This window comes from Acanthopagrus latus, chromosome 16 (genome assembly GCF_904848185.1).
Source record: "Acanthopagrus latus isolate v.2019 chromosome 16, fAcaLat1.1, whole genome shotgun sequence".
Lineage (NCBI taxonomy): Eukaryota > Metazoa > Chordata > Actinopteri > Spariformes > Sparidae > Acanthopagrus > Acanthopagrus latus.
This window is the reverse complement of record NC_051054.1, coordinates 12,516,498-12,538,497: the sequence shown is the minus strand read 5'-3', so window position 1 is coordinate 12,538,497 and position 22,000 is coordinate 12,516,498. Positions and strand designations below refer to the sequence as shown.

Here is a 22,000-nt window from a genome sequence, read left to right as displayed (position 1 = left end):
GTGTGTGTGTGTGTACCAAATGTGTGTGTACAAGGGCATGATGAATGAACACACTGCAACAGGAGAGTTGCACACTATCATAAGTAAACGCTATTCTCCTTTGGATGTTTACCAGGTAATTACGTGAATCGCTGTGCAGCCCACATTTAAATTCTAGAGGCGATAATAACATTTCCAAAAATAGAAACTATATCAGACTGAATTCTGGGGAAATTGATAAAATGATGCACATCAAGAACATTTAGGTTTGATGGAATAGTACGGAGGCCCTGAGGGGCAAGTCAACGTTTTTAATTCAGGCTAATCATTTTCCCAGTGTGATCTAAATGATTTTCTCTCCTGTGTTTGTGACTCAAGACCTGTTTTTCATGTGTGAAACCAAGCTTTCTTTTTTTCCCCCTCCTTCATCTTTTCCCACATTTCATAGATGAAAAAAGAAGGAGAAAGAAACATAACGGAAGGATTATAAACACAAAGGTCTCATAAACACGGGAGAGAAAATAATTTTGATCACACTTTGAAAATGGAAATTCACACTTGACCCTCTGGGCTTCTGTGTAATAGTGCAGCCATGAAACATAAAGACATCTGAAGGCTTCAATGAAGAGTTTGAACCAGCTGAAACAGAGCATATATACCATCCTGTCAGAATGGTAGGATGAGCTGTGCTTATATCTGCGGGGGGTAAATTACATGTTCAGAGGTTAAATGTCATAATCAACTGCTGAATACTTTGAAGAGGAACATCTCCACAGCCTGGATGAAGATAAGATGGAGAGCCCTGAAGGCCTCAGCCTGCTCATTAGTTTGCAGCAGAGCGCGTCGTCGGATGCTGCGCCCCCGCTCATCGCTGCCTCCACTGCGCAGCCGCAGTCTCTCCAGGACGCAGAGAGCAGAAGAAGAGGGAGACAGGGGCAAAAAAAAAAAAAAGAAAAAAAAAGAAAAAAGAAAGATGGCCCTCGATAATTTAATTTTCGCCCAGTGCATCCTTTATTTCTTAGCCTTCGTGTTCGGGTTCATCGCCGTGGTGCCTCTGTCCGAGAACACGGAGGACTTCGGGGGGAAATGCCTGCTCTTCACGCGGGGAATGTGGCAGAATGAGAACATCACTGTGTCGAAGCAGCGCTACATCGTGGAGGAGTGGGGACCCGAGTCCTCCTGCAGCTTCATCACTTTTGTCGGGATAGCGTCCCTCATCCTGTCCGCGGTGCAGGCATGGAGGCTGCTGTTCTTCCTGTGCAAGGGACACGACGAGTGAGTGACATTCCTCTTGTGCTCCATCAACGCAATTCAACACCGGCACCAGAGAAAACGCTCGATAGGGCAGGCTCAGGTTAAAATGTCTTTGTAGAAATGTGTTTCTCACGCGCCCTGATGCTGTGTGTGCGCTATTGTGGCTGCATCCTATAGAGTGCATGTGATGTAAGGCGTGATATGATGTTAAAAGCCCGTGAATGAGCCCTGAAAACGATTAGTCACTGTCCTCCTCCATCATAAAGATGGAGGGAAACAGGCTTTGAAAGATCAGAATCATACTGTGGCTCTCGGACACGTTCAGCATCTCCAGCACAGCAATCCCTGTATGCTGTGTGATGTTTTATTATAGGCCTACATGTTCCAGAAGAAAATGATGGCACACTTTGTTCTTTTTTTAAAATTTTTTTTTATGTTAACCTCTTCTGTTCCTGTTCCACCTGCCCGCAGCTCCATCTTCAACGCCTTCCTCAACCTGCTCATCAGCTCCCTGGTGGTGTTCACAGTCTTCCTGTCCAGCACCATCGTCAGCGTGGGCTTCAACATGTGGTGCGACTCCATCACAGAGGGTGGCAGCATGCCCAGCAGGTAAGAGCGAGAGCAGCTTTTCAGACTGTGAACACGACGTTACAGTCCGGTGGCCCTCCTGTAATCGCCAGCCTGTGTTTGTCACGTTTTTAGCTGCGAGGACCTGCAGGACACCGATCTAGAACTGGGCCTGGACAACTCCGCTTTCTACGACCAGTTCGCTATAGCTCAGGTGAGACTGTTTCATCGTCACCCCGAAGCTCAGTCGTGTTTATGTGACAGAGGGTAGGTGGAGTTGAGACTAATCCTCTTTCGTAACGTCCCCTTCCTTCAGTTCGGGCTGTGGGCTGCCTGGCTCACCTGGCTGGGGATCGCGGTCATGGCCTTCCTGAAGGTGTACCACAACTACAGACAAGAGGACCTGCTCGACAGCCTGATCCACGAGAAGGACCTGCTGCTGGGCCGCTCCTCGCGCCGCGGCTCCGACTACAAGACCGGCCTGATCTAGAAAACACAAACACTCAGCTCACACTCAGCTGTACAGTCCTCTCGCCTGCCATGAGAAAACACCAAGGTTTGCCTCTGTAGACAATCAAAACCAATTGGCTTCCGCTCGCATTGATCAAACGGAGGGCTTTAGCTTCTGTTCTCCAAAGGTAATTGATCTCCCCTCAAAAAGCTGTCCCCGGTTTATAGAGTTATTCATCTATTGTGTGCATTCCCCTTCAACACATACAGCCGTACTTTAGCTTTGGCGCTATTAAAACAATTTAATGGAGATATACACCCAGTTTTTCTCAACCCAGCACAGTATTAATGACTCGGGACAGATTGGCCGATGGATAATGTTGTCTTCGTGAAACTTCTGCATGGACCTAATGCATGACAAATTAATAGGGGTGGTGGGTTTCTTAGATATAAGGGGACTTTCTTTTGTTTTTATAGACTAATAATTGTGTTCCTAAAGTAGGCTTCTTTCTGGTAGGTCGCACACTACCTGATATGAATTCGTTTGCATGCTGCAGCAAAGCAAAGCGCTGTGTGCTTTTGCAGTGTATTCACACGTTTATCAACAGTTACAAAAGGTGTTTTATATATAAAAGTGACAAATTGTTGTTCAGAACATTCGTGGATCAGGCAGCCAGTCCGGAAAAAAACTGCTTCTAGCGAACTGTGTGAGACAAAAACCGAATCCTATTTTGTGCCATATACAGTAGTAACTCAGGCTTCTCCTTCACTTTATAGGCTACAAACCAATATACTGTGCTACTGTGAATAGACGCACACATGTACCCTGCATGCATCTCTCTCTACCCGTCGCATACACATCACACACTCGCCTGCTGTAAGAGATTAGGGGGGAAGGGAAAAAAAAAGCAAAATCACCTGCTCGACTTTGATAGGCAATGACAGTTTTATTCCAAACAAATCATAAAACGGTTAGGAACTAAGAAAACCCTTCCATAAAGGCACTTCTTTCAAAGTGACCGTAAATGTTTGGACAGCCGTGAAATGCAGCTCTCGAAGCTCAGTGTGCACATACAGGACGTGAGTTCACCGGGTATTGTTTTTATTGCTGATGACAATTTAGTTTGGACGGTGCAGAGCGGGTCCGTCCTTCCATCCGGGCGTTATCAGCCTTATATTGCTTTGACATTCAAATGTAAAATACTTTAGCTTTTTTTTTTGAGTTCCCTGAAACCTGTTATATAAAGAGCAATGTTTTACTGGAAACTATGTGATGTGTGTTATTGCTGACGATGAGAGGTCCATGGGGCGTGCATCACTGTGCCCTTTGATATCCTATAATCCGTATGTGTGTCGGTTTGGCTGTTTGAATTATATTTGCTTCATCTGATAAAGGGACTCATACAATAATAATCTGATTCTGTTATATTTCTGTGTTTGGCCTCATATATTAAGTAGTAATGATGTAGTGATGTGTGTGTATGTGTGTGTGGGGGGTACATCATCCATGCAATGTGTCCAAAGCTCGATGGGCGTTTGACATCGTGGTTAAAACCTGAATATTATTATTTTCTTTTAAAATAGAAACGTAACAAAAAGTTTAAAAAATTTTAAAAGAACCGAATTGGATATTTGATGCAGATATACAGTATACAAGAATAAATAACATTTAAGGACAAGGGGATGTTTTCTGTGGGATTCAAGCGGCTATAAAGGGGAAACACCGTCAAAAGCAATTAGCATTCGTTCGGCTTGAGTATATTCTCTTCGACAATAGATAAGGAGAGAGAATTCATAACACTGTGCTGCAGGAATCAGCTGAAGACAGTCGGTAAGGAAAGTGGTGTTTTTTTTTTTTTCTTTCTTTTTCTCTTCATCTGTTAGTCATTCAACCTGGTCCTGTGAAGTGATGCAGCCCTGTTGTTTTTCTGTCTCGTTATCCAACACATTTGTGCTTCCACCCTCCTCCTCCTCCTCCTCTTCCTCCCCTCGGATCACAGCCGTTTCCAAACATCTCTACATTCATATATGTGCAATTACAAGGCTGAGTATTGTGAGTAGTCCTTATATATTGAGCCATATATACACATTCAGTTCTGTGTAATATCTGATATACACACAAAAAAATCAGGTAACAAAATAAATATGTGCATTCCATGGAAACGTTCACTCGCATACGATAGACCATGATATGAAAAAGAAAAAAAAAACAAAAAACCTGACGTTTGTGGTGATTAGGTGAGCGTTATATACGTGAGCTTAAACATTGCAGATGTGCAAAAATCATTTCAACTTAAAACGAGGAGGCATGCCCACCTCCTTAGTACATATATACATACAGAAATGGAAGCTACATATTTCTGGGATTACACGTTTCCCTTTTCACTGCGAGAGTGCTTCGCAGAGCCTTTTGCCAAATGGCTGAGGTGTTGGTCGGCCTGGGCTCCTTCCAAGTTAAGAAAAAAGAGGGGTCTGATAAAAAAAGACAAACAAAAAAAAAAAAACCATTAAGGAGGCTCCATTTCTCCCCCTGTGGTCGCTTTGAGTCACTGCATGGTCAGCCATATCCAGCAGCCCCACAGAAGCTGTTTCATGTGCAGCAGGTATACAGCCAGAGCGGCCTCCAGCTCCTCGCACACTCGCTGCGGGCGCCGGCGGTCCGTGCAGTACATGGCCACGCCCAGGAATGACATCAGCAGGAAGAGGCAAGTGAAGAGGGCGAGGTGGGGGCGGGACTGCGTCGTCTCGTAGGCTGCGAACACGGAAACAGAGAGCAGTTTTTCACCGTTTTCTGTTTGTAAATCAGCATTTGAATTGATCTTTCACTTGGCTGAAAGACTGAAGAGGGCAAACTCTGTGGTGCCGGTGGAGGATGTGACGTGATAACATACAGTACATACAGCGCAGAGTGACGCAAAAACTGTGCTCTCAAACTGTTTTAAACATCAAAAGAGTGGATGAGAGTGAAAAGCTTCAATCTATTTTGTGTGGCAGGCAACAAAAAGTTAATCAAGTGTTTAACCTAAAGAAATGAACTGAAAAACAGACACACACTTGCACCCAGTGGACTTTTTTTTTTTTTTTTGGATCATAAAAGCTCGTGTCGTGTCACCCTCATGCACATTAACACGGTGATTCCCTCAGACGGACTTACCACCTACACAGTCACTGTAAGGAATGTCTGTGAACCGACAGAAAAGAGGCCCGTCAGTCTGTTGTGATGGTGCTTTGCCCTCATAGACTCTTTCTCTATCTCTTTGGAGCAGACTCGGTGGTGCCTCATTTGCATGCATAATGAATTACCAAAAGAGTAAATCGCTTGCTCCTGTTTGGGAGTCTCTCGGCATTATTTTTAAATAGTACTGAATCTCTCAAGGACAGGAGTTCACGATGCAATCTCTTTTTATGCATTTTGTTCTTTCTCTTTACTGCTAAGTGTAAACTTGTGTTGCAGGCTGTGTGTGTTAAGGGCCCTCTTGTACTCATGTTGTACAAACACATCGAGGCGTCTCTCGACTGAGCAGGCAAACTGGTTGCTAGCTGTTTTTCTCACCATGTACCGTGGTCTCTGGCTCCCTGAATCGAACCCTCCGTTCGCCTTTCCGCCTATGGTTGGGTTCTGGGTCCGACCCGTAGATGTGATTCGGCCTCTTTAGAATGGAGGTGGGTACTTTGACATTGGTTATCTGCATTAGACACAAAGGTACGCGTCTTTATCAAACAAACTGCTGGTGAGTAGAGTAATACTGCACCCGCAGGGGGTCGTCAAAGCTACCTTAGGCTTCGGCGTGTCCTCCTGTTGGTGGTGGGTGTCCTTTCTGTGGCGGACCTCTGAGTGTTTCTCCCGGTGGGAATGAGGAAGACAGTTGACAGTCGAGTCTCTGATGGACTCTGCAGCAGCGAAGCGTTTGGACAGCGCAGACACACACTGACCCAGGGAGTCTAGAAAGAGAACCATGACCGTACGTGAGTACAGACCTGAGGAGTCTGCAGTCTGAAGACAGGCGCTGAGCTGAAGTTAAACATACAAAGTGAAACATGCAAATGTGCCCGAGAGAAGACAGCAGTGTTAACTCTGTCAGCGCTGGTAGAGTACTCACTTGTTTTTTGGAGCTAAAAAGCTTTGGTATTCCTACTCACCAAATTCAACTTGACTTGACCTCATCTTTCAAAAAGAAGTGCCACTGCCCAAAGAGGTAAAAAGTGGATCTCAGTCTGAGCGTCTACTACATTTGTATCGCCTGAACATTTCCTGTGTCTCTACTAAATACAGTATTTGTTTTATCTGTCAACACTGGCTGATGAATTAGTCCCTCGGCTGACGGATCAGTGATTTAATCAGTTGATAAGTCAGCCTATTACTCTTCTGGGTCATTTGCAATGAGAACAGTTTCCATGGAGAAGGACTGCTTAAATGAGACATATAGGCAGGACAATTTAGAATCATTTTTCATCTTTTACACAATTCCAAATGACTTCTTGGACCTACATAAACATGTCCCTGAAAAACAAAATAAAATAAAATAAAATAAAAAAACAATAACTGAAGTTGTTTTCTATCATAGTTCCACTTTTATAAGACAAGAAGAGGCTGTACCAGCTGTAAACAAAAAAACAAAGCAGGCACACCCACAGCAATGACTGGGCCCCTGTAAAGGATCTCTCTCTCACATAAGTACATGCAGAGTGTCTTTGCTGTTATTGACATTATCCTCTTTCTCACAGGTGGTGAAGGCTCCCTCACTGACACTAGCTACCTCTTGGCTAGGAAGGTTAGCAGTAACGTTAGCCTCCTGGCTATCGTTCAAGTTTGTCATCACATTATTCTCCCTCCTTTTCTTCTCCCGTCTTTTCCAGCATCCCGATTTGTATGCAGGTCTTTGCATAGCACCAACATTAGCTAGTATTAGATCAGAAAAATTGCTCGGATCACGATGCAGTCTCAATGTTTAGATGTTGTGTCAGTAAGAAAATGGGCTACATTTGACTAAATCAATAATAAATACAATGTACATTTTTGCTGCAATTTTGGTGCACAAATGCAGGACAAAATGCAGCTGCATTGGAGTGAAGACTAGAGTATTTTTCAAAATAAAATGTGCTAATCATTGCTTATATTTAGGATGAGCATTATTAATGCTGGCCTCCATGGGGCCCCCTAGTGGCTGGGCCCCTGAAAGCTTTCCTGTTTCCACCCCCTTTTGGGTGGCCCTGGGCAAAGAGAAAAACTCATCCTTACTTCATACTACATAGATGATTATTACTATTTTTTAAAATTTTATTTCTATCTTTTTTAATCACACACCTGTAAAATGAGATTAAATCAGAGGATTAACAAAGATAACAGATGTGTCAGGAGAAGTCAATACGCATTCAGACTTATACTAAGGACCCTCCCCCCATTACAGAAACAAAACAGGAAAAGCTTCTTGTGTTCTAGTGTTTCCTTTAAAAGGTCAAATATTTAGTTACAGTTAAATATCTTTCATAAGAGACTGTATGAAGAAATGAAGGTAGGCTACGTATCATTTCTTTTTGCTAAAAGGTTTTGGAGGAGCAGGTTTTTAATAACACTCGGGAAGGTCCATCATAAAGTGAACCATTAGCTATCTGCCTTACCCAGCCAAATAATTCGCCAAGTAGTCAGCTGTTAATCTTGAAATTACATGTAAATAGTTGGTCAGCTGAAGGAGGGTGACTGGCCTAGTTTCCAGTGAAGAGTATCTAGAGGACGGGAGTTGGAAACAGTTAAACGTGACTGTTGTTGAAGCGTCTCACTGTGGGTCAAAGAGGATTTCTCTGTGTACAACCCAAATAAAGGGTCACAAAAAGTGCACAGCTCTGATCTGCAACAACAACTACAACCACTCTCTGACCCCTCACTCTTCCACCGTTTCGCCAAGCACATGTCCCCTGAGGTCTGAGAACGGGGAGTGTTGTAAATCTTTGTCTTTATTTGCTGCACGCTCATGTCTGTATGTAGCTGGCCCTGTTCAGCACCGCTGCCCTCGGAAGCTGACTCAACAGCAAAAGCAGGTTTCTACGTATTGCTTTTAACACCGCAGCACTCTTCACAAAAATGCAGAGCTCCCTCTTAATGCAAGCCAGGCATACATCCTGTACGACAAACTGTGCCCCCAAACTGTCACAAGGCAAACCATTCCTTTATGCCCTGCATAAAAGCACTTCTGTGTCCAACATGAATGCGAGTGTTTATTAATTCAACATCTGACATGGCTTAAAGGCTAACTGAATTACTTCAACAGCATCCTCAGTGTGCTGTGTGCTCTCTAAAGCAGGGAGGAGATAACTTGTTCTTGAGATTAACATCGCTGTTCTGGTAGTGTCACGCCTCACGAGACAGTAAGGGCTCCACCCTCATACTTCAGACTGCATGTTGTACGCTGTTAAATTATATACTATCTAAAAAAAATGTCCTACCCTGTTATTTCACAGATTCATACAACTGTGATTTTGTTGCCTATTCATCTACATACTGTAGATGAATAGGCAACTGAGGCTCTTTTTCTCATGACAGTAGTGTTTACTGTGTCAGTTATCCCGGCTGATCGCTTACCTGAGTATTCAGTCTTGCCAATCTCAGCATAGACGTTGGCCATGAGCTCCAGGCTTCTGGCCGTGATGGGGTGGTCGTTACCGAAGGCCCTCTGGTGGATCTTTGTAGCCTGAAGGATGGATGAGCGGACAGACAGGGTGTGAACTGGTGGAGGGAGTACTCAGATCTTTTACTCAGTTTAAAGTAGCAAATACCACAGTGCAGAAGAACTGCATTTGAAATCTTTCAAATGAAAGTTTAAATGTCAAAACAATCTTAAAGACAACATCCACGTTTAAATCTAGTTCTCAATAAACCTCACTCAAATTTAAATTTGCTCAAAAATCTGAAAAGGAATGAAAGAGGATGATGAAACTGACATACCTTACCGCTGTATTCCAGAGCAAGATGAGGTCTGCATAGGAAAGAGGAAAAAAATGCACCATGAGACAGCTGAAGCAAAATATTTTGTACCTGCTGGAAACCAAAGCAGTCTCATAAAAAGCTGAGTTATCGGATGAAATCTATCTCGGCCCATTCTTCCTCCATGTAAATGTTTTCAAAGACAACAATGACACCTGACCTTAATCAAATCTACTGGCTCATGCATTGTCAGGTGAGCAGATCTGTTTCAGTGAAGCGCAGCAGCAGAGAAATCTAAACATGCGTGTGCTGTGCTTTGATTGGACGCAGAGAGCAGGGCTGCAGGCGCCTCATGGAGGAAGTGGAAACCTTCTATTTCTGCCAGCGCTGACTACCCCTTTCTATTGGCCAGGGTGAATTACAGAAGGCATGGCGCGCACAGGTTAGTTTACTGACTTGTGCCCTTCCACCACTCCTCTGCTTAGCAGTAAGCTAGGTGAACGTGCTGTTGTGAGGCTCTACCAGCTGTTTCCGCTCATATCTGACCTGGCAAGTCAGCCAAGGACATTCATCACCCTCACACCCTCACGTGTGCCTATAGATGTAGAGCAAGCTCTGTTTAGTGTGACACATGTCGGCTTTGCTGTTCAAAACCCACACTTCCCTTCAATTAGTAATGGGCCAGGTGTCAGTTTGCGCTGCTTTAGAAGGTCCTTTTCAGGGGACATCCGATAGGCAGAGACAGAAAAGCCCTTCACCGCTCCAAAGGACTTCCTACGCCACCGCTGAAAGATTCAGGAAGTATCACAACTTCCTGTTCGCAAGAGCAAAAAACCCGGGGCTTAAGGTGGAGGTATGCAGGGAAAGATTAAAGAGCAGAAATTCCTGCTTAGCCAGAAACCCAAGTGTCTGGGTATAGTCATGCTACCGTCTTATCTAAGTTTAACCACTCTATGGTCCTTGCATTAATGAAGCAGTGTGACCAGCGCTCGGTCGAGCATACCTTCCACCCCGTCACCCTCTCTGGCAATCAGGTTAAATGGCCTGATCCAAACAATGACAACAGAGGCACAGAAAATGGGGGCATGCTGCGGCCTAACAAAGTACCCCTGCAACAAGAGCCACCAGATCCAGTTAAGGTGTTCCTCCTGTGACACTCACGTAGAGCACGGTGTCTCTTTTCTGCACATCTACAGGGAAATTCAAGGCGGGCTAAGAAAGGCTCAGAGCTGGAGTTAAACTAGCTTGAAAAATTTCCATTCTAGATAGGACGAATGCGTGTATGTATACGTGGAGGTCTTTCTGTTTGCCATGCTGAGCAGTGGTGGTTCTAGACCAGTTTTTTTTTGTTAGGGGGCACATAGAACCAGAGAAAAAAAGACAAATGCCTCATTCAGAAAAGGGAAAAATTGGACTTAAACGATGCTTACAATTTCAACAATTTTGATTGGGTAGTAAACTGCTGAGAGACTTTATGTTCGCCATTCCTTTCAAAATCATTCCCCCACAAAATCATTGCAAGAAATCTGTCATTGTATTATTGATGCAGACTCCCTGACGGGGGGCCACAGGGGGGGTCTGGACTCAGAGTTAAGGGGGCACTGTCCCTTGTTGGCCCCCCTAGAACCGCCCCTGCTGCCGAGGGAAGCATCAGTGGCTGACCTAACCTTCTCTATGTGACACATAACTATGAAACTAAGGTGTACTTCCATGAGGTCAGTTTCCTAGACTCTCACACCAATTTACACTTGCAAGCCAAATATTTATCTTGAGATTATTTCGGTCTGATCTCATCAGCTTTATCAACAAATGAGCTTTGTATTGCTCCAAGCTGCTGCTTATGTAATACAACTTGATAACAGAAACTTTGCAGTTGTTTCTACAACGCAGTGTTTTCTTTGTTACGACTGAGTCAGGACTTCTTTCACTTAAGCTTCAGCTTTGTGAAGGGATGAAAACCCAAATTCAAGGGAACACACACACACACACACACGCACACACACACACACACACGCACACACACACACACACACACACACACACACACACACACACACACACACACGTATACATATTACTTTTACAATGATCATATCAATTGTCATAAAAGTGACTTTATTCATCAATAAATTCACTCATGATGAGCCGACCGGGGCCCCTAAACTCACAGGACATGTAATGCCCCATTAATTACTCCACAACAGAAGCTACAGCAGGACACAGTTTTACCTACTGTTTGCTCATGATGCACAGCTGGGCCAGCCGTTCGAGGTGCTGTGCCTGGGAGGCCTGCTCCGAAAGCTCCTCTGGGGTCGTCCATCCTGCGGAGCCCAAAGTAGCCTCCTCCTGAGGCCCTGTTACACAAACACAGGGCATGGAGTCACAGTCAGCGCAGCCTTTTCCCCTCTGGTTGTCTATTTATCCCTCTCCCCTCACTGTCCTTTGCACTCTTTCCCTCTCTACCACTGCACAGAGCTTGAAAAATAAAGCTCTAGTGTCTGGCACCGCTGTGGACTTTAAGCCTGTACAGCAGAGTGGAGCCAACTGAGGACTGGAGACACAAGAGCAGAGATAAGAGCAGGACAGAGGGAGTCAAACAACACACTCACCACGCCCACTGGAACACACGCATGCACAGAGTGAGAGTGACGAACCACAAACATACAGCGTGTACTGTACACAGCACACACGTACGACTGCGGGGCTAGAAATGACTCTGGCTTTTTAAACCATATGCCATGAGCAAGTGCACATAAATCATTGCAGCAGGTGTTTACCACAAAATGTCAATTTCATCAGCTGTCAGTGGGGAAAATAGTGAATAGTGAGAAGGGCACATCTGAAAAAAGCCTCTGAGGGAGAAATAAAGCTTGAGCGCTGCAGCTACAGTGCCAGCTCTGCCCCTGGAGGAGTGCAGCATTCAATCCAACTGAGTGCTGAATCAGGGGCTTCACTATTGCACAGCGACACAGAGATCCTAATGAGCAAAGCGTGGCCATTTGTCTTCTACTACGTCTGTCCCCGCTCTCCTCCGCTGTGCCCAGCACGCTACACTGCGCTGCTGCCTCAGCAGCAGACAGAGAGGCAGAGGCAGACGTCTGGAGCGGCAGCAGGTGATGAATGAGCGGCCTCGCTGTGAATGTGCTCGCTTAATCCTCCAGCGAGTACATTGTAAACAAAGATGGAGGTGGGTACATTTCATAGTGGCTGAATAGTTTCGCAGAATAAAGTAAAATACAATTATGAGGCACTTGGGCTTTCCTTGAGTTTTTCTATTTTATTTTATTTCATTTTATATTTTGTATTTTGAGGGAAATATTGCACTTTTTACTCACAGCATTTATTTGGTAACTTTAGTTCCTAGTTACTGTCAGCCACTGACTGTTTACAGCCTAAAATCAAATGGAAAACAACAACAACACGATTTTCTCATGATTTCCTAATAATTTCTTGACATTTTTCGCTGAAAGAAATCATTTGATACTTATTATAGGGAAACAGAAACAATGGAATTCTTTTGCTATTGCTGTTTTCCTCCCAAACAGCTCATCCAATGAAACCAAAGTAAATATTAATTTACAATTCATTTATATTTTAAAGACTTCTTCAAACATGCTAAATTATTTACTTGCCTGCTGACAAATTTCACATAATTCACAAGTTACAACCTGACCTGAGCATGAACTTCTTTGGAATCAAATAAGTTTACAGAATGATAAAGTCTCTGTCTTTTAAATATAACAAGTATCAAATGGCACGAGGACATTGTAAGTTAAATAAAGCTCCACCACAAACCATTAAAGTCTGTGTTTAATCCTAGGCTGCATCATATACACGCAAAACCAAAAATGCACTTCCAGTATATACTGAGAAGTACTGATCAATAGCTTAATGTCAAAAGTACTTGCCTGTGCTCCCCTGAAGAGCAGTGAGCTCGATCAATGCCACCTCATAGAACATTTTCTCAGCCTGAATGAACTGCAGGGCCTTCCCATCTGTTTATATAGGTGAAGGATCAGTCTCACATGTCGCTGGGATTAGTCAGTCAGTTGTTGAAGTTAAAAACAGCATCATGCCTACTGTTCTTTTTTTTTTTTTGTTCCATCCCTTTAGAGAGTGACTGCGTGTACACCAAAACAGATTGTTGTTCTTGAAGTCTGGATTCTGCCAACCGCCGGTGTCTGTGTCATTGTTTTGTGGGTTTTGTAGTGGACTTCTATGATCTGTTTAAAATGCTGACTCACACAGTAGATGTATCTGATTACACTTCACTGTATCATCTCATATTATATGCCTATTTTAATGTCTGTTTTCTTCTTCTTCTTCTTCTTCCTCTTGCTTTTTTTGTGTGTTTTGATTTGTCTGGATGCCACTTTTGTTTCCTTGAAAAGGCCGTCTATAAAAAGCATCCTAAAAATAGAGCCCTTTGTCTCAAGCATTCTGCGTACTGAGAGTCCGTCCCGCTGTAAAATGACACCACTGACGCTTGTCAGGTGGATTTAAAGACCAATGGGACGAAGAATGCTTAAAATAAACACGGCCTCGCCTGTCTAAATGTCCTACTTAACACCAGATCTCTCATGTGTAAAACGCTATAAATTCCATTCTGGGTATTTCGCTTTTCATCACTGCGCTGCCACCACTTGCCAATTGTACTTTAATACATCTCACATAAAATGAAATTCTTGCTTTTATACAGAGGCTGGGAAGATGGACAATTGGTTTCCACTTTTACAGAACAGTTAAGCTCAGAGCTGAAAAACCACAACAGCTGGTTTCCTTCACGTTGTCACCAGGGGATTTAATGAAAACCATGACCCAGCTCTGTTAAAAAGAGAGGACAGATGGATTAAAAATTTAAATGTTCCTTTTGATGAGCTCCTCAAGTTAGCGGGGAAGATGATGGATGGTGAGGGCTGGATGTTGGAAAGCTATTAGTGCATGTACGGCTGAATAATTCAATGTACAGTACAGTAAGAGATGACACAGCAACCTGTCACGTAAAGCCGGGATTCTCATATTATTATTGCACACAATACTACAAATTTGTTCTAATGTTCTGAAGATGTATGTCACAGGATGCAGTATACCTGTGAGTCACCTGGGAGGGAGGCGAGTATGAGGTAGACCATCTGGGAGGGAGGATTAGCAGAACAGCCATAATCAAAGGTCAGAGCACTACTTCTGCCTGCTATTTTTAGCCTGGCTGGACCACAACAACGCCACAACAGGAACCTCACACAATCCTATCCATGGCACGTGTGCTCTACTTTACTCCTATATATATACACAGACAGGGAACAACCTCCCACGAACTGGCAATTTGACTGCAATCCAAAACCCGACAGGAATTTACATTATCACTTGCAGCTTCAAAGGCAAATCTGATCACATGTGCCACACTGGGATACACTCAGGAACGCTCCCTGTGCCTGTCTGTTACTACTCTATCTGTACTGTACTGTGCTGTACTGATATTCCCCTTCATTTGATATTAAAGTCAAATCATCCAGGTCAGCACACTTAAAAGAATAATAAGAAGCACGTATCAGACAACACTCGGCAGCCGAAAGAGCTTTTGGCTTCGGAGAAAGGTCACTTGTGGATAACTGCCAGCGCTGATAGCGAAGCATCAAGCCTTAAGCAGTTGCGGCACTGCCACTAACACTTTGAGCCGCACCTAATACAGTATTTGTTTGGAATGAAGCCTGCGCTCAGCATTAGAGATCAAGAGTTTGAAAACTTTGTACTTGATTATGTAAAGTTAGCTTTGTTTCCCTACTTCAGGCAGCATGTGAAGAAATTCCATTTGTATGAAATGCCAATGTTCCCACACCCACCCCCAGTTCGAGCACACTGACCCTTCCCCTTGTCTCCCTCGAGGACTGTACTGCAAAGACCACAACATCGGCATCATAGCCCCTTTTGATGTTCATGAGAACTGCTGCAGAAAACAAATGGGACTTGGAAATGTTTTCTGGAATCTGACCACATACTTTTAACTCTGAACTTGCATAATCTTGGTACTCAGCCACAGAATTGGCTTCTTGCTCATTCCACGGAAAGAATCATTCTATTACAGCCCACCTTATACATGGGACGATCTGCAAAAGGCCTTAAACTTGGACTCTCACCACCACTACTGTTGTTCAAAGCCCTAATTTTGAATTTAATTTCAAAGGTCCAGTTGACTGTAGAGTCTCAGTCCCAACTCATCAAATACTGATGCTCTGGGTTGGTGGCTGGCCAGACCTACCAACCCAAAATATAAATGGAGCTGGACTTTTAAAGGGTACCCTGGAAACGTTTACAATCACTTAAAGGGCCATTCCACCAATTTTACACATAAAAGTGTGTTTACAGGTCTTGGGGAGTACGACTGCATATGTGGAAAAAAGTAGTGTAAAGAGTTTTGTAGCTCCAGAAGAAGCTGCTTATAATCTGATTATTGACCTCCAGTGATGTCACTCAGTGGCTACGTTGCATTGTGGGTTATGTAGACCCCAGGTTTTAAAAAGGTCTACTGGTTGAGCACTGCAAGTTGTTTACAAAAACAAATGATCACAAGAGACGTTTTTTTTCTTCATTTTCAAAACCTGTCAATTACATTACCCACAATCCAGCTCGGCCACTGAGTGACATCACTGGGGGTAATTTATCAGATCAAATGCAGCTTTCTCTGGAGCCACTTTTTTTTTTATATGCAGTAGGACTCCCCAAGACCTGTAAACACACATTAATTTGTAAAATTGGTGATGTTTCCCTTTAAGTGTTATACTTTATTCAATGTATTTCTTCCATTTTATCATTTACTCTATAGCAGGCTTATTATCCTCTTTTTTTGCTTTTAGCTATTGTACTTTACTTTGTTGTTAACTATTTTTTGTTTGCAAGCATTGGTCTACATTATTCTGTTCTTCGAGGCAAGATTATAAAGTTATTGAGCTGCTCCTCTCTGCCCTACTAAACACTGTATGTTACGTTTTCATGGCCTTACACTAAGAGTTAAACAATGTAACATGGTAACTCTACCATACATGAAATGCCACAGCATTACTATTGATGATGTGATGTAATAATGTTGTGTATGTCTAAAGACTTAACCCTGTCACAGTAGACGACCCTCTTTAGCGGATACCTTTTCATGCAGAGAAGTGGCCCACCACCGGCTATTGACGAAGTGAGGCTCAGCAAATCGACCTATTTTGGAAAAGGTGGACAGAGAGTGCTAGAGCCTTGCTGAGGTAGATAACCTGAGCTGGCAAGTTAAGTGTTGGACTGTCTCAGTGACGGGGAGAAGAGCCATGGAGGTAATATATCCTGAAATGTAACACCTCTCTATTATCTCTATGTCCTATACTGCTATGGTTTATAGAAGCGGCGAAGTGGGGACGTGCGGACTCGTCAGTGCAGATACAGGTTAATTAGTGCTCTCCCACTCTGTTGTGCAGAGATAAGAGCCTACAAATCCTCTTATGAGACAGACACACAGACTGAGCTACACACAATATGTGTGGCATTCTGGGACAACTGTGTTATTATGAAGTCGCCAAAGACATCCACTCATCCCCCCCTCCGTTTACACCGCTCTCTATAAAGGGTCTGCATCCTCCATTGTGCTGGAATTTGCCATGCCCTCCACCACTAACAATCCTTTACATGCTCACAGAGGGAATGGTAGCGTATAGTTAGCCTTCCTGCTAACAGTCGTGAAGGAATGGTGATAGTAAAAGTGTCAAACGGGGAGCGAGATTTTGCCCTGAGTTTGTAAAGGATACAATTCTTTTCAGTGATGAAGAGTTCTGCGATCTGCAAAGCACAAAAAAACAACAACCAGGGGAACAAAGTTAAATATTAAATAACTCATGTCCAGCATTATTGCTAGGTTGTGCGTGTGCATGATGTCATGGGCTGTTAAAACAAGTAGCTGTGCTCTCCTTGCAGCACCAGAGTAAAGGCTTTGTTTGGACATGCCTTCAGCCACTACTAAACAAAATGAAAATTATAGCCTTGCCGTTGCAGAGGAGCTTTGAAAGGCACCCCAGTTTGCAATCTGCTAAGACTTTGGCCTGGCTACACAGTGCCAAAACATAGCCCAAACACAATGGGACAGAAATAAAATAGATATTAAAACATTTTGACAGTGTGAGCTGCCTAATCACACTGTTACTCACAGCTGCATCTGTTATGTCGTTCAGCAAGCATGCACACTATCAGTACTACTGAGACTGAAATGATCACACAGTGTCAACACAGGAACACATGATGGACTGTTAGACTTGACATTGTTGTCATTGATATCAAGGTTGTCCTGTGCGATAATGAATGATGCTCTACAGGAGAACTGATGCAAATGTGTCTAGACAGCTGTGCAAATACATGATACAGCAGATTATGTGGTTGCATGTGTTGAATATGCACATGCATGTTAGTGTGTGTGTATGTGTGTGTGTGTGTGTGTGTGTGTATGTGTGTGTAAGTGAAAGAAAGGCAGCGTGTGTGTCACCTGGTGGAGGCAGTTGGGCAGAGAGGTGAAGCTCTGCACATGGGTCAGTCCCAACAGGCAGCTGAGGAAGCAGTGGAGGGCGGCCTGATACTCCCCCTGCTGCTGGAGCTGCTGTCCCAGCTCAAACAGGCCCTCCCTCCCCCCGTTCAGCATCCCCAGTCCCAGCCAGAGCCAGCACTGCCTCCCATCAGAGCTCCGCCGGCCGAGGACGAATGTTCCCCTCCTTGCCACTCCACTGAAGCACCACAGGTAGAAAGAAACAGCCCCACACAGAATGAGAGATTGAAAAGAAAACAAAAAATGTCAGCTGCTCACACAAACACAGACAGAGCGGAGCCAGAGGAGAGGAGGGAGCGAGCACGGCTTCCACTCAGCCTCGTACGAGCTCAGTAAGTCAAGGACAGGTGGTAAGGAGCAGGCTGAGGGAGCTCCGGCGAGTCACACAGAAAAGATCCATTCCCCTCCCCTCCTCGGGCTGCACCAGGAAAGGAGGACAGAGGAAGTGGGAGAGTATTTGCTGTTTGAGTGGCAGAGCTGTGGACCAATCCCTGCTCTGCTCATGTACAGTAGCTCCGCCAGCGTGTGTTCAGCACATTGGGTTTCTCTCCAATCCTTGCACAGGGAGATTGCAATGCTGTAGGTGCTGATGATGGAAACCAAATATGGTGTGCACATGCTCTATGATGTATATCTACGATACGACTTAAATTTTGACCTAATTTACTGCATGTTGCGCATCCACAAAGCAGTGCATTATGTATTTCAGCAGTGTGCGAGTTTTACTGCCCCAGTTATGATTTATAGATGAGGATGCATTAGGGATGTGCATTCACAAGAAAACTAGGAGAAATGGTGTGTGAGCAAGTTTCACATGACCACGGAGAGAGCAGGCTTTTGTAGATTCTGTGAAACAGACGGCTGATGCAAACACCAGGTCATTAAGTACTGTAAGAGAGAGAGAGAGAGGGAGAGAGGGAGAGAGAGAGCACTCCTCACTATTCAAACAAGGACAACAAATATTTATTCATAAGGAGCGCCTCCTCTGGATGTTTGCTCACTTCCCTTCACACTCTGCTAATCAACATTAATGTGAGGCCAATCTATGCCTTAGGAGAGAGAGCAAGAGAGAGAGAGAGAAAGCAAGAAAGGGAGGGAGAGAGGGAGGGAGAGAGGAGAACACAGCTCTTGATCCGCGGATGATCCAGAGGATCATGAATGGATCTTGACTCTGAGAGCAGCACTCCGGCCCACCCGCGCTCCATTTAAGCACAAGTGTGGTGGCTGGAGGAAATGAATGGAACACAAAGCAAACGGACAGAGTCAGTCTCCATTAGTGTCCGATGCACCTAGCTGAGCAGGATGGGGTTTTAATAGTTGTGGATGTCCATGGATGGAGGATGAGAGAGCATTAAACCTGCGCTGGCAGGTCAGACTCAGGGAACTGTGAACAGTGCTCTTTTTGGACTAGAGCAGCCTTGGGACTTGATTATGCTGATGCAGGGACGCTTTATCCCCTCCAAACGGTGAGCCGGGGAGTGCAGACAGGTGATTCAGCCCACTTTACTGCGGTGTCAATACAGTTGAGTTAGAATGCAGGGAGAAAGTAAGCAAAGCTCCTGACGTGATTGAGCTGGAGGGCCTCTGGCTGACTCTCAGTGTTCTGTCCTAATTGAAAAAGAGTGGGCTCTGTCTCCTCATTACGGGCCAGTCAAGCTGAACAGACACACATCAGCTGTGAGGAGGCGGCACTGGATGTTCTCGTCCTCATGTTAACAACATCTGACAACAGCCATGCAACGGGAAACCCACCCAAGCAGGACTGTAACGCTTTCTAGCTGAAAAAGTGTTTGCCATATAATGAGGCGTGGTGTGGTTTATGATGCGATGACAATATAGCAATATAATTGTGCAGGTTATGTTCAGGAGTCAGTGACACATGGAAAGGAGGCTTGCTTGCTGTTGTGCTACTTGAAGGTTATGTAAAAACATACCAATTTATTCTGTTTTGTTTATGTAGCATCAGAAACACAAAACAAAATTGGAACAAAAAACTCATTTAGAAGAAAGCAGGAGGGAAGCAGAAAGATGTCACGAAAGGTAAAGAACAGTACTTTATCTTTAAACATAGATACTGTTTTTATTTCAGGAAATCTGACATTTGTGAGTGAACCACACATCTTATAAATGTATCATCAGGTTATGAAACAGTCTCAGTTTAATACTGATGCCGCTATATGATCTACATGAGCAAACTAGTCCATCAGCGAGCAGACTGGCTATTCTGGAGGTTATGCTTTCACCCGATTTTGCCTGTTTGTTTTTTGTTGGTTGGTTTGTCAGCAGAATTATACAAAACTGCTGATCAGATTTCCATGGAACTGAGATGGAGGATGGGTCGACCCAACGTTATTCTGCCTGCCAACAGCGCACACAGATAATTCATAAATGAAAACTATTCTTTATGGCTGAAGATAAATTTAGGGGTCTCACAGCTTGAGGGAATGAGCTACAAACACAACGATTACTTTATTTCATCATTGTCATATTACAATTACAGTCTTACAAAGGATAAAGCTGTTTTAAAGAAGAAAATAGCATAAAAATGAGGTATCTTTCACTCACTGCCAAAACAAATGCACATGCTAGCCAGACTGAGAAGTTCAGGTCAACAAAAAAAGTGTCTTCTGACTGTAGCACATCACACTTTTACAAAATGAGAACAAACAGTTGAGTAGTAGGTACATTTGGTACATTTTGGGTCCAAAGATCACTTTCCACTTGGGAAAATTAGTGATATTCATTTGTGACTTTCACCCTAAATTTATAGCTACCTTACATCTTATGCTGTCCCCAAACAATCCATAACTATGCATATTTTCTTTTACATTTAATTGTATAATTATAGCGTAGAAGATTGACTTATTTGAGCAATCAGCCCCACAAAGCTGAGGGTGATTAACACATATCCCCCTCCGAGCACCTTTGTGTACATACAATTTTGACAACGGTATTGACTGACGTTCAGCGTTCTACAGTGCAAGAATGGACATCTACCTGTAATTGGAATATTGATTGTCTGTCTCACGGAGTTGGTGGACGAATGCATCAGTGTGATCAGTAAACACTCTCCACAGCAGATGTTCCCCGGGAAGCCAATACACCAGGCTAATGTAAATGAATGGTGAGCTGAGCCCTGCACAGTGGAATCAAACAGTGACTTATCCGCAGATATAAATCTAACATCAGCGGGTTATTGCAGTGCTGTAAACCTCAGTATATTCAATTAGAGCTGATGCTTTGTGTAATCTATATTTACACTGTTCTACAAGGTGTACATCTCTAGCTGGGTTAAATATCACAGTTTGCCCTCAGTAACTACAAAACTTTATCAGTTGGTCAAAATCAAGTGTGGCCTGTTGTTTTATTCTGAAAATCTCCACAGCTCCAGTTTTGCAGAGTCTGACGACGTGGATATTTACCACAGGGTCATAAATCATGGACGGGTTTATAAACCATTTGTTAGAATAATGCATTCTGCATTGTCCAGCAGGTTTGCCAGAGAACATCGCTTCTCTTGTGTCCTCGTGTCATTTCACGACACTGCGCATGGCCCTAAATCAGCACATACTATTTATATTTCCTGCATTGTGCACATACAGCCACTCTGTGCAATTTTGCAGTCGCCCGGAGGCCCGCGGTATGGAATATTTTACTCTGTGTGAGTGACAGCAGCTACGTCCCTCGCCACAGGATGCCAACTTCAATGATGTGGGAAGACGATCGAGTGCTAACCCTCTTTTTTGAAATAATACACTGTTGAGTTGCACAAAACACCACATGCACTGTTGCAGATATGAAACACAATATACAGTACATATCGTGGGCGTGTACTCTCTATGATGGGGTCTATAGTTTTGGCTGACTGTTTAAACCCCTCCACTCTCCTGCCGGTGCAGCTGCATCCCTCTAAGATTCAGGCTCTGGCAGTTTAATAGCCTTGGACCTGACACCCCCAGCTACTGAAAGGCAGTTTATGACCTCCATGTAATCAGCAGTAAATGCTGCCACCATCTGTCTCTTTTTACTCAATTATCTGACCCAGTGACTTTTACTGACAAACACTGTCCAGGTAAACACAGAAACGCAAATCCCCCAGCTGAGATTATGACACATCCATACATCATCCCACACTCTTTATGGTTTCTTTCTGGTCAGTTCTTTCCCTCCGGGGCTTTGAGCATGACTGCTGTCAGTTATGAGCAGTGCATTCCGTTATGAGTCACCACAGATCCTGTATAGTTACAGGCATGTGGCCATAATTATCG

The 22,000-nt window shown here is 43.9% G+C and overlaps 2 protein-coding genes across 3 annotated transcripts; one reads left to right on the top strand and one right to left on the bottom strand.

Moving 5' to 3' along the window:
- Nucleotides 1–860: 860 nt before the first annotated feature.
- On the top strand, nucleotides 861–4,754 carry LOC119005028 (transmembrane protein 179). The gene is made up of 4 exons (XM_037072417.1): nucleotides 861–1,254; nucleotides 1,705–1,842; nucleotides 1,936–2,014; nucleotides 2,117–4,754. Exons 1-4 carry the CDS (start codon nucleotides 953–955, stop codon nucleotides 2,288–2,290), a joined length of 693 nt encoding a protein of 230 aa, XP_036928312.1. The 5' UTR covers nucleotides 861–952; the 3' UTR covers nucleotides 2,291–4,754.
- Nucleotides 3,845–18,142, bottom strand: c16h14orf180 (chromosome 16 C14orf180 homolog). Of its 2 annotated transcripts, XM_037072415.1 has the most exons (10): nucleotides 17,676–18,142; nucleotides 16,948–16,978; nucleotides 13,078–13,164; nucleotides 11,403–11,523; nucleotides 9,191–9,221; nucleotides 8,828–8,936; nucleotides 6,026–6,192; nucleotides 5,804–5,936; nucleotides 5,405–5,431; nucleotides 3,845–5,002 (listed from the first exon to the last, which is right to left on the bottom strand). In XM_037072415.1, exons 1-10 carry the CDS (start codon nucleotides 17,826–17,828, stop codon nucleotides 4,797–4,799), a joined length of 1,065 nt encoding a protein of 354 aa, XP_036928310.1. In that variant the 5' UTR covers nucleotides 17,829–18,142; the 3' UTR covers nucleotides 3,845–4,796. The 2 variants fall into 2 exon arrangements, with proteins under 2 accessions (XP_036928310.1, XP_036928311.1); XM_037072416.1 differs by lacking the exon at nucleotides 5,405–5,431.
- Nucleotides 18,143–22,000: the final 3,858 nt, after the last annotated feature.